The sequence below is a fragment of the Raphanus sativus genome, chromosome 7 (genome assembly GCF_000801105.2).
Source record: "Raphanus sativus cultivar WK10039 chromosome 7, ASM80110v3, whole genome shotgun sequence".
NCBI lineage: Eukaryota > Viridiplantae > Streptophyta > Magnoliopsida > Brassicales > Brassicaceae > Raphanus > Raphanus sativus.
Window position 1 is genome coordinate 2,309,574 of NC_079517.1, and position 11,218 is coordinate 2,320,791.

Consider the following 11,218-nt stretch of genomic DNA (forward strand, 5'->3'; position numbering starts at 1 on the left):
GCATCCACCTTTGCCGATCCTAGGTGTAATTATCTAAATTCAAATGATTTGGATCTGTGCTAACTTCTTGATTATTGAAATCCCAATTAAAATTACAGTTGGAGAAGTTCTGACTGCTCATGAGTTTCAGTGTTAGGCTGTTACTCATACCAAATTGTTGCTGGCTTGTCATGTTCAGATGCGAGACTAATGCATGTCATGTTCAGATGCGAGACTAAGGCTTTTCAACAGCTTCTGGGCAATTCCTTGTTATATACAATGTTTATATCTTTATTCTTTTGGTTCATTAGTCCATGGCCAAGGCTTTTCAACAGCTTCAGGGCAATTCTTACACAAGAAATTCAAAAGCATCTAAGATCAATCATTAAACAAAGACATAAAAGCAATGATAAGTTGATAACAATACAAAGCTGCTTCTCAGATAATGGGCCAAAGGCTTTCCACATATGAGGGCTTGAGAAGATGATAAGGTTCTTCAAAATTTAAACTAAGAGAATGTCTTAACAAAAGCTCAGAACTGCTCTCTTCCTTGATCTAAAACACGAAAGGATTAAAAAAAATTCCCCTTCAAGCATCTTAGATCAAAGTGTCATCGAACAATGCAGAACTCAGGAAGAATCTCTTTTGCTTAAATCAAAAAGAACCAAATCAAATTCTCATCCCTTCTTTTCAGTGTGGTTAAAGCAATATAATCATCATAGAGCAGCACAAGAATAAACGAAAACATAGAAACTACAAAAAAACATATTACAAAACTAATGATTAAGGGGAAAGCTCTCAGACAAAGGGCCAAAGTTTGTCCACATGAGAGGACTCGAAAACATGTCATGAAACTATTCCAATCAGGAAAAAAAAGCTATCAATAAGACCTCAACATTACTCTCTACCATAATCTAAACCACGAAGGAGAAGAAGACCTTCAAAGCGACTTAGATCAAGGTGTCATAAAGAAAACGTCGAGATCTAATCAAAACTTTTTTCACTGGTTAGAATCAACAACAGCCACAACACAATTCTCAAGCCCATCTTTTTCAGTGTGGTTAAAGCAAGATAATCATCACAGAGCATCCCCACACAAACCAAAAACAGAGTACGTGAAAAAGGTTAGCACTTGATCATCTAGAAGAAAACACAGGACAACAGAAGCTGTTGAATCTCGAGAAAATGATAGAATCCACGGGAAAGACAAATTCTACATGTCCAGAGATTACAAAAAGAAGTTTGATTTCGCATCGGAAACATAGGACTCTGTTAAGCTATGTGTATGAGAAGCTTAGAGACTCTTTACAACATATATAAGTTCCCTTATATGCTAAACTCTTAACCTAAAGTTTCGGACTTTTAAACAAAAAAAAAAGGGAAAAATCGGATCTTTCGATAACAGAATGGATTTTTTTCGTGAAGAACCATTTGCGGCGATAACAAAGACAGACGAAGAAGTCTTATCATTTATAAAACTCTAGGGTTTAACGAGCCCTAGCTTGTAGTTTTAATGGGCCTACAGGCCCAAAACTGTACCCTTTTCTCTTCTTCTCCCTCGAGACTCTGTTTCTGTCGGACGGAAACATATGATTACTCACTACTTGTCGAATCAGTAAAAGCGAATCTCTCTCAGTGATTCATCGAATTTAGGTTAGGTATCCGTCTTCTCTGCTATTATTCATTCACATGACCGATAAAAATTCCTCCTTGTTCGTTTCAAGGGATTCGACAAATCTGAGATTCTCCTCTGTTTCAATGTCCTAAGGAGATTCGTTTCTTCGTTAACCCCTATTGCAGCCATCTCTTTATCTCCAAGCTGTTGCTGTCTTAACCCACTCACCAAAAAGCATCCTTTTTTTGTATAAATCAACTTCTTCTTCTTCATCCTCCATGTACTTGTCTTGTGTATTACTCTGATACGGATGCATACGATGTGCCATGAAGCTATCAACGTCTCTCCGGCAGAGTCCGGAGCTACGTTCAATGAGTTAGACCACCTCCCCTTGACGACACGGCGTAGTTTGTTGCAGTCTAACTCTGTTTCCGTGCCTGCGTGAGTCTGCTCTCTCTCTATGGTTTATACACTTTCTTTCAATTCACTTAAACATTTACTTTAATGTTTTTTTGGCTTCATCTGTATAGTATCGTGAAAAGGGAAGAGGATTGCTTTAATGAGCTGGTAAGTTTAGATTAAAGAGATCTTCTGTTACATTTAGTTTCTCCTTTGTTATAGTTTTAGAGAACTGACTATGTTAGTTTCCAGGTTGTAGTGTCAAACTGTGATGCTCCAGAATCTGTAAACTCTCAAACTCCGGAATCTACTAGCATTGGTTGTAGTCAAGGTCTAATTGATTCTGGAAACCTAAGACCACAGAACAACATTCTAGTATCTTGTAGTAGTAATGCGCAAATGGAAGAAACCGCTGGGAGTGGTGGTGATGATACTCTTGAACATCTCTCACTGAAAGAGAGGCGCAAATTGCTTCTACAAAGGTAACTTTAATTTTTGACTTTTAGTGTCACAAGCTTGTCTGCATCTTTTAACTCGCTAGGGTTAACTTGTGTCTAATGGTTATGATACCTGTTGTTGCAGGGTGGTTTTAAGGTTGCCAGAACCCAGCTTAGAGGTAACAAACTGACGATTTCCTCCTCTAGTTTCTGTTATAGTTTTGTGTGAGATCTAATAGGGTCTAACTGCTTATTTGCGTTAGAAGTTGCAGGATGATACTACTAAAGATTGCAATGAAACCGATCTTTTCAAAATAAAAGCCGAGAATTCATGCAAAAATGGGATAGCTTCATCTTCTGAGGCCAGATTCAGCGGCTTTCTAGAGAAAATTGATTCTTTCCTCTATAAGAAAGTTACCATAGGTTCGAAATCTGGAATTCAAGAGAATGATGATCCAGTTGCTCATGAAAAGTCTTTTGAGCTGGCAAGTCCGCGTGAGTTACCCAGTATTGATTACGAACGCTCTCCTCTAAGTAGCAACTGTTATGCAGCAGCTGCAGCTGATAATCAGAGAGATAGAGTCAAAAGAGTTAAAAGGAATCCACGTCCTTTGAACGTGAGTGAGATACAGTCGAATCAAGAAAAGTGTGAGTCTTTAGATGATTGCGTCATGGGGAATGTTGTTAACTCAGAGCAAGTACAGGTGAAAAGAGAGGTGGAAACACATGATGACGAAGAAGATGAGCAAGAGTTTGTGAATCTGATCTCTCGTTTGACTCGTTGTGCATCTGCTCCGAGTCCTCCTGCTAGCTTTGTGAAAAACGAAACAGACACCACCGCTAGTGAATTGGATGAAGATGAGATTGACCACATGAAACTAATTGATCGGTTAAACCTTCGGTCTTCTCATGGCTCATGTCATCATGAAGCTCCTCCTCCTAGTAGTTCTCCACCCTCAGGTTTTAGCTTCTGTGCATCTGATGAATACGTTAAACCTTTGAGGGTATCACGTCCTTGGAAGCGAAAGAAAACCGCCACGTGAGTCCCCCACTCTCTATGTTTTTAGATTCTCTCGCTGTTTCATTTTTGATCTTATGAGTATGAAATAACCAATTGCAGGAACTCAATTGAGACAGCTCTGGAGGAAGATGCTCCTGGTCTTTTGCAGGTGCTGATTAAACAAGGGGTAACAGTAGATGAACTCAGGCTTTATGGGGAGGATGATTCCTCAGATGATTCACTTATTGAAGAGACCTTCTCAGAGCTGGAAGATGTCATCTCACAGGTATAAAAATTTGTCCTTCATTTATCTTTTTTCCTCGATGTGTCTTTTGAATCTTTTTTTTTTTTTAATTATCAGCTCTACTTCAAAAGAGCAACAGGCACTAAACTTCTTAACTTAAGTTTCTCAAAAGATTCAAGAAGCAGCTATTGCTTGACCTGTTTGTTCTCCCTCATAGAACAGGTACAATTTGCTTTTTTTTTCTTCTTCTATGTTTTCACTTTCTTCCTAACTTGTTTCCTTTTGCTTTCAAGGCAAGGTATCTGCGGTTTCGCAAATGGCCTGTTGAATGGGGTTGGTGCCGTGATCTCCAGTCTTTCATATTCGTTTTCGAGAGACATAACCGGTATATAAACTAACTCTTTCTATCTACTTGTTTTTTTGCATCTAAAGTAAGTTTTATTGATGCTTACTTGTTTTGCTGGATGGATACAGGATAGTAATGGAACGGCCTGAATATGGCTACGCAACATACTTCTTCGAGCTCAGCAACACTGCATCAGTCGGATGGCAGATCAAACGTTTAGTCTTGGCCATGAAACTCGCGAGCTGTGGCCGTTATCAACTCATTGAAAACAAGCCATTACTGGTATAAACTCTTCTCACTTGTGTTAGTATGAACTTCTTAAACTAAGGTTTTTATGATCCCTGAACTCTCTCTCTTTGTGAAAACAAAATAAGGTAGGAGAAGATATGACGGAAGCTGAAGCGGAAATACTGATGAAGTTCGGTTGGGTTGCGAACACGGGACTAGGGACAATGCTAAACTACCGTGACAGAGTCTTCCATGACAGGAAGAGCCATAAAGAGTCATCAGAATGGAAATCTAAGATATCTAAGCTTCTTGTTGATGGCTATAACAGTGGAACCATTGTTGAAACTTTCATTGCTCACCCTGATGATGTTGAGGATGATGGTGATGATGATGGACTTGACATGGAAGATGTTAAGCTCGAGACTTACTGAAAACTGTGAATCTCCCTGGTGGTAATTAGTTTGTTTAGAGTAATTCCAGCCGTGGATATGAAACCTTAGATTGTTTATTTACTTGGTCAACTAAAATTGATGAAATTTGTAACCTTTATCAAAAGATACAGAGACAGTACCTTATCCGTTTTTAAGTTAACCAAGTAAAAATAGTCTAGTGGTAAAAGACTTGTGGTGTGGTTTAAACTCAGTTGTCATAAATACGATTCCTGATGGGAACAAAATCTTTGCTATTTGGTTAGTTTTGTTTGGGTTTCGTCTCATGCAGTTTACATGATAGTCCAATAACAAATGATTTGGTTAGTCTTTGACATTAGTGAGGCATTCCAACTTGGATCAGATATCAATGTATCAAAATATATATTCTAAGCTTGGATCGGACAATGTGGTATGTAATTTACTATGTATTATTAAGCGTAATTTTTTCGACAATGTGATATGTAATTAAATTTACTGCGTATCATTAAGTGTAATTTTTTCGGGGTCGATCAGATTAAACCGGTAGAAAATATCAAAAAGTAAAAATTAGACTGAAGAGCTATCATCTCTAATAACATGCTAACTTTTCATTATAAATCCCATAATTTTTTCAGAATGATACTTTCATTAATCACTAGACCTCCATTTCTGCTGCGACTGTCACTAAGAAGAAGCCCAAGGCCATGTTATGTAAAGTATAATCATGGTCTCATAACAATAAGAGAGGTTTTGTGTAGCCTTCAAAGTTTAATGAAGATTTGAGACTTGATTCAGTTTACATTTTACACATCTAGTGATTCTTTTCGTCAACCATGTTAAAAGGTTAATACAACTTTATTTTATATTTTATCTTATATTTCAGAGCACATAAATGATGATGTATTACAATGATGAAACTTTTTATATTCATATTGATAAAAAAAATTAAGTTATATAGTGGCTACTAGGTGTTTTCCTGCACCATGTGCAGTTAAAAGATTTTAAAATATTTTTAATAGATAAATATAAATTATATTATTTTTTAATTAATATTGTAAATTTTCCTTTTCTTGTCAATATTTTAATATAAATTTGATTTTTAATAAACATTAAAATTAAGATAAAAACAATTTTGTTTATTTTAAATTATATTTAAGAATGTCCATGTATATATTTAAAATTATAATCTTAGGTAGATTTTTATATCTATTTAATTTGATTAAGTATATTAAATAAATATGTAAAATTTCATAATTTTCAAAAGTTAAAATTAAAAAATATTTATAAAAATGTAAATATATATAAGAAACTAATGATTTTACGATTTAATTTGATTTTACGATTTAATTTTTATAATTTTCTGAAAAAATGTATACACTTTTGAAAATTTTATAATTTAAATTATATTTCGAAATTTGAAATGCCATAGTTGAATATATTTATTTTAATGATGATTTATGAGTTATTACCATATTATAAAAAAATCTAAAAATGTAAATCGACAATAAATGTAATATATGAATTATTACCATATTTTAAAAATAAGGTAATAATTCATATTTATTACCATATTTAAAAATATTATTTAGCTATATTTTAAATATTATTTAGCTATATTTTTTAAAATATAGCTAAATAATATTTCGAAATTTTAATTATTATTATATTTCTATTTAATTTATTATTAATTGTTATATTAGTTATGATATATAAGTTATTACCATATTTTAAAAAACTTATCTTAAATATAAATTAATATTAAATGTAAATATGTCATAATGATCTATAAGTCATTACCATATATTTAAATTATTTTAAATATAAATCAACATTAAATGTAAATATCCATGTCATTATTTATTTCAAGCCATGTCATTAATGTTAGTGTGCCATGTCATCATTTTTCCTTCAAAATTAATATGGGGATGACACATGTCAAAATCACTTCTCAAATATAGACTAGGGGATATATATTTACAGGGTAACTTTGCAAAAGAGGCCCTTTTCTCAACAACAAAAAAAAAAAAAAACTTTGCAAAAGGGTTTGTACTTTTGTTTTAAAGTTGTGTTAAGTATATAGCCAATGTGTCACACAATAAGCAGGAGAACGGAACTCTACTCATTCACCAACTTCAAATGTATTATAAGCATTGTTGTCGTTACCAAATTTTCCTCTCCTATAATTTATAAAAAAATAAAGTTATCCACCAACCTAATTATTTATTATTTAAGTTCTTTGAAATTTAATAATTCCCTTATCTTCCTCTTTTCTCTTCTCTTTAATCCATCATTCACAGTTCCACTACCACCCCTTTGGCTCTTCTTTGTGACAAGTCATGTCTAAGCAATGATCATATTTGTTATGAGAAAAAGGTTCATATACACGCACTCTTTTTTCCACTTTCTTTGTATTTTTATACTTGTTTTATAGGGAAAACATATTAATTTATGCATTTTATGTTATAACAGGCATTCATGTTTTGTATTCAGACAAACCAAAATAATTGGGATGTTCACACTTATTGAATGAAAGTTATAATGTGATTCATCAGCTAGAAGGCACTTATCTTCAAAATTTTCTTTCGAAAATAAACTTGAACATGTTAATACAGATGATCTTGTATAAGGATATTTAATAGCTATGAGCTTAATTTAAGTAACTTATGTTAAATTCGTTGTTGCACGATCATTTTGATGGATTAGCGAGAAGAGAAAGAGGACTTTAAGGGAATTGTTAAACTTCAAATTCTAGTTTGTATCTCTATCTTTTGACAAAAAGAAAACTGGTTTGTTAGCTTACATGGTTAGAGCATTTCTAAACACTTCTTATAATAATATTTAGAGGTAAATTCATCCCAATCCGTATTTATTTTTAATTTTAAATATAAGAAATCCGTTGAAGTAGGTACTATCTTTTATTATAAACTTACTCTATTTGTATTATAAAAATGGTAGTTTACTTGAAGATGGCTTTATATGCCAATAAATTTATTTGATAAAAGAATGATGATGTAATGTGACAATCAGAGTTTTTCTTTGTAACAGTGACAATCAGAATTTTTCTTTGTAACAGTGACAATCAGAGTATAAATTCCGATAATTCTTTTTGACAAATGGTTTGGTGAAAGTAGTTACCACTTGTCTATCAATCCCTTTCACTTGTGGTCCATTTGTTGTAAACTTCACACATACAAATACATAATACACAGCAGGACCCAGTCATATGGGGGCAACAGCCTTATGAAGCCACCGCAGCCCCTCAATTTCTGAGGTCCTACATAAATATGCTGCATTTTCTAAAACTGAGAATAAGATAACTAAATGATAGTAGACAAAAACAAAATAGTAAATATGTGAACGCGTTTTTCTTTCATTTGATTCTTATCTGAGATGTTTTGTTTGGTTAATCGAGTGGTGTTTAAATTTAGAATTTATTAAAACATTCGATGATTGGGTTACTAAAATTTTACAATTCTTCTTTGTGAAAAAAAAATATCTACATTCTTCAGGAAACATAGTCATCATTTTAAACGATCAAGCCTTTGTATATGTAAAGTTACTCAATACTACTCTTTTTACTAGTTTTATTTCGTTTAGGGACCTGCATATATGTCAGCATCGAGACATAAATGTGTTGACAAAATATGCAACACATGTGTCATCATCATTTTATACATATAGGCGCATATGAAATATGCAAGTGTGGGTTGATACTTGCATGCGTGGGTCGGTGTAGTTTCGCACTTTTCAGAACATATATTAATATATATCTGATTAATCGTTTCAAACCTATGATATTTAAATAATTAATCAGCCTAGACCACTTAGGTCAAAGATGGAGCATCCGTAAATCTTGTATTTTTACAGACTTGTTTTTGATCGACTAGGTCAAAAATGGAGCGCTTGTAAATTTGGCCCGCTAGCCGGCCAATTGTTAGAAGAACGTTTGTCACTGACACATTAACATAACTAATACTGATACTAGTAGTCTAGTACTAACGCTAACCAGTGGAAGTGAGTGTAGAGGTGTATGCTCCACCACAAATGCTTTGTAGTTTGAACGTGAGAATTGAGAATATTTAGTTGATGCAGTTATTATTATATCCTGAGATTCAATCATATGATCGTGACGTTGCGTTGGTGAAATCTCGTATATAGCAATGGATTTCATCACCATGACGCCATCACTGTATCATCATGACACCATGACACCAAATTTGAGCTGGGGGCAAGGAGAATCATCCACGAACTTATCAAGAAAATAATATTAATAATTACAAGATTTGTAACAAATGATATATAGTGAGGTTAGAGTTTCAATATTTTTCCAACAAATAGGTCAAAATAATCAACTGAAAAAAGTATGTTCACAATTGCAATCTTTATTACATATGTATCTTACACCTAATAGTCCACTAAATTGCAACACCAAGGCCAAATCCAAATCGCCCACTTCGAAAACAAACAAGAAGAAATAATTAAAAACAACATGAAAAAGAAAACTGAGAGTAAAATGTTCATGAATATTGATCTAAACCATTCTTGAACATCCGGCTTCCAACAAAATCATCATCATGATCATTCATAAACAATTCCAAGCTGCTCAAATAATTGATGTCCCACAAGTTCATCGTATCAACATTGTTGTCCAACTTGGCGTCTTTATAAATAATATTATCCCCTGACGAATGATCGGATGAGAGCCACTTGAGGTCAATAATCTCCATTTCCTCAAGAAACTTCGAGAACTCCTCACCCGGTACTGATGATATACCCGACGCGGTAGAAGAGGAAGAGGAAGAAGGAGAAGTGGAGTTACTAATGTTAATGTGAGCATTTTCAGCACTAGTATTATGATGAGCAAAAGACATGTCCAGTAATATCTCATGTGGATCTAGCAACGGGACTTCATCGATGCAAAACCCATCATCAGTAGAAATTGTTGTGTTGCTCTTGTCCAAATGTATCCCTAATTGATGGTGTTCTTGTTTTTCTTTAGTTTGTTTATCTTCTTGTTTTGTGTTCTTGTCATCATGAGGCTCTAAACTCCTGCTCCCTTGAGCTTGTTGTGAACCGTCTTGTTCAGGGAGAGGCTTATGGGTCATAGGGTCAATACCCATCTTCCTTAGTTTTTTCTTTATGTGTGTGTTCCAATGGTTCTTTATTTCATTATCAGTTCTTCCTGGTAAATGAGAGGCAATCTTTGACCATCTGCACAAAAAAAAAAGATTCGAAACTTAAGTAAGTTTAATTAACTCTTGATTTTGACTGTTAGGTCATTATCATCAAATCTACTAAATTAAACTACCTTGGTTAAAAATGCACGACTAATTTAATTATAAGATGTAGATTGGCCAATCTCTTTCATACATAAGAAATGATAAAGTTGGCGTGTTCTCTTGTAACTTTGTGTTCCCTCCGAGACATTAATAATATTGAAAGCAAATGGCAACAATATTTTATATTTTTATTACTAGTTAGTTACAACATCAGAGTTAAGGTTGGTAAAATTAATGTTTATAAATTTTAGGATTTTTTTTAATATGGAAATCCAATGATTTTCAAGAGTGAAGAGAATAAACCTATTGCCAAGTTGGGCATGAAGATCAATGACCATCTGTTCTTCACATTCTGATAAAAGACCTCTTTTCAAATCAGGTCTCAAATAATTTATCCATCTTAATCTGCAGCTTTTGCCACACCTCAACAGTCCTGATTTTTATTAAAAAAAAAACAGTCCTGATTAAATTGATTAACCAAAGTAATTAGATTAACGATCAGAATGATTGATAAAACTAGTTAAACATACGAAAAATAAACTGATTAGGAAGGAACCCGTGAAAAGTGAAAACAAAAAATTATCAAGAACAAATAATAACGTGTGAGGACCACCAGTATCAAACACTATGACTTTTATTCGGGCCAAACACCATGATTGATCGGATTTTGAAAGTCGAAAAGAGAGAATTATTCCATTTCAAAAAGGGCGGTAAGAATGACTATAATTCCCCTGCATTGAAACTGTTACTGAAGATAGCTGCTAAAAGTATATTCATTTGATTGGTGCAAAATTATACTAGTATATGTATAGCAAAAGAACTTATGCAAATTAATTAACAAAAAGGTAGAGCATATTATTATAAAGCGGTCAGCAAAAACAAGAAACAGATAAATTAGAAATCAGTAGGAATAAAAAAAGGACGTTTTAAGAAAGTGATCTTTAAAATACGATAATCCATTATATTTTTTTGGTAAGAGAAAATGTAAAAACACGTGTGTTAAGAATAAATGAACTTTCTACACATGAGAGATCCCAAGGACGTCGTATATGGAGGAAAGAAAGAAAGAGGGAAGATATACCAGAAAGTTTGGGAAGAGTTCTCCAACAGCAGTGGCCATTGGTGAGGATGAAGTTGATGAGCTTCTTGTCTTCCTCAGCAGTCCATGGCCCTTTCTTCAACCCTACTTTGTCACAACATGGCTGTCTCCCCATCTTCTCTCTCTCTCTCTATATATATATAGTCTAGATATACGCTCAGACAGGTGCCTAATACACTTCA

The 11,218-nt window shown here is 33.7% G+C and overlaps 2 protein-coding genes across 4 annotated transcripts; one reads left to right on the forward strand and one right to left on the reverse strand.

Moving 5' to 3' along the window:
- Positions 1-1,537: 1,537 nt before the first annotated feature.
- Positions 1,538-4,830, forward strand: LOC108818337 (uncharacterized). Of its 3 annotated transcripts, none has more exons than XM_018591286.2 (10): positions 1,538-2,035; positions 2,125-2,161; positions 2,246-2,475; positions 2,576-2,609; positions 2,694-3,469; positions 3,551-3,716; positions 3,792-3,896; positions 3,968-4,059; positions 4,149-4,302; positions 4,395-4,830. In XM_018591286.2, the coding sequence occupies exons 1-10, from the start codon at positions 1,905-1,907 to the stop codon at positions 4,677-4,679; spliced, it is 2,010 nt and encodes a 669-aa protein (XP_018446788.2). In that variant the 5' UTR covers positions 1,538-1,904; the 3' UTR covers positions 4,680-4,830. The 3 variants fall into 3 exon arrangements, with proteins under 3 accessions (XP_018446788.2, XP_018446789.2, XP_018446790.2); XM_018591287.2 differs by having other exon boundaries at positions 2,697-3,469; XM_018591288.2 differs by having other exon boundaries at positions 2,703-3,469.
- A 4,176-nt stretch (positions 4,831-9,006) lies between these two features.
- Positions 9,007-11,218, reverse strand: LOC108814789 (transcription factor MYB20). Its single transcript, XM_018587415.2, is given in 4 exon segments — positions 9,007-9,210; positions 9,212-9,869; positions 10,241-10,370; positions 11,019-11,218. Coding segments are annotated over 4 exon segments (942 nt in total). The 5' UTR covers positions 11,152-11,218; the 3' UTR covers positions 9,007-9,189.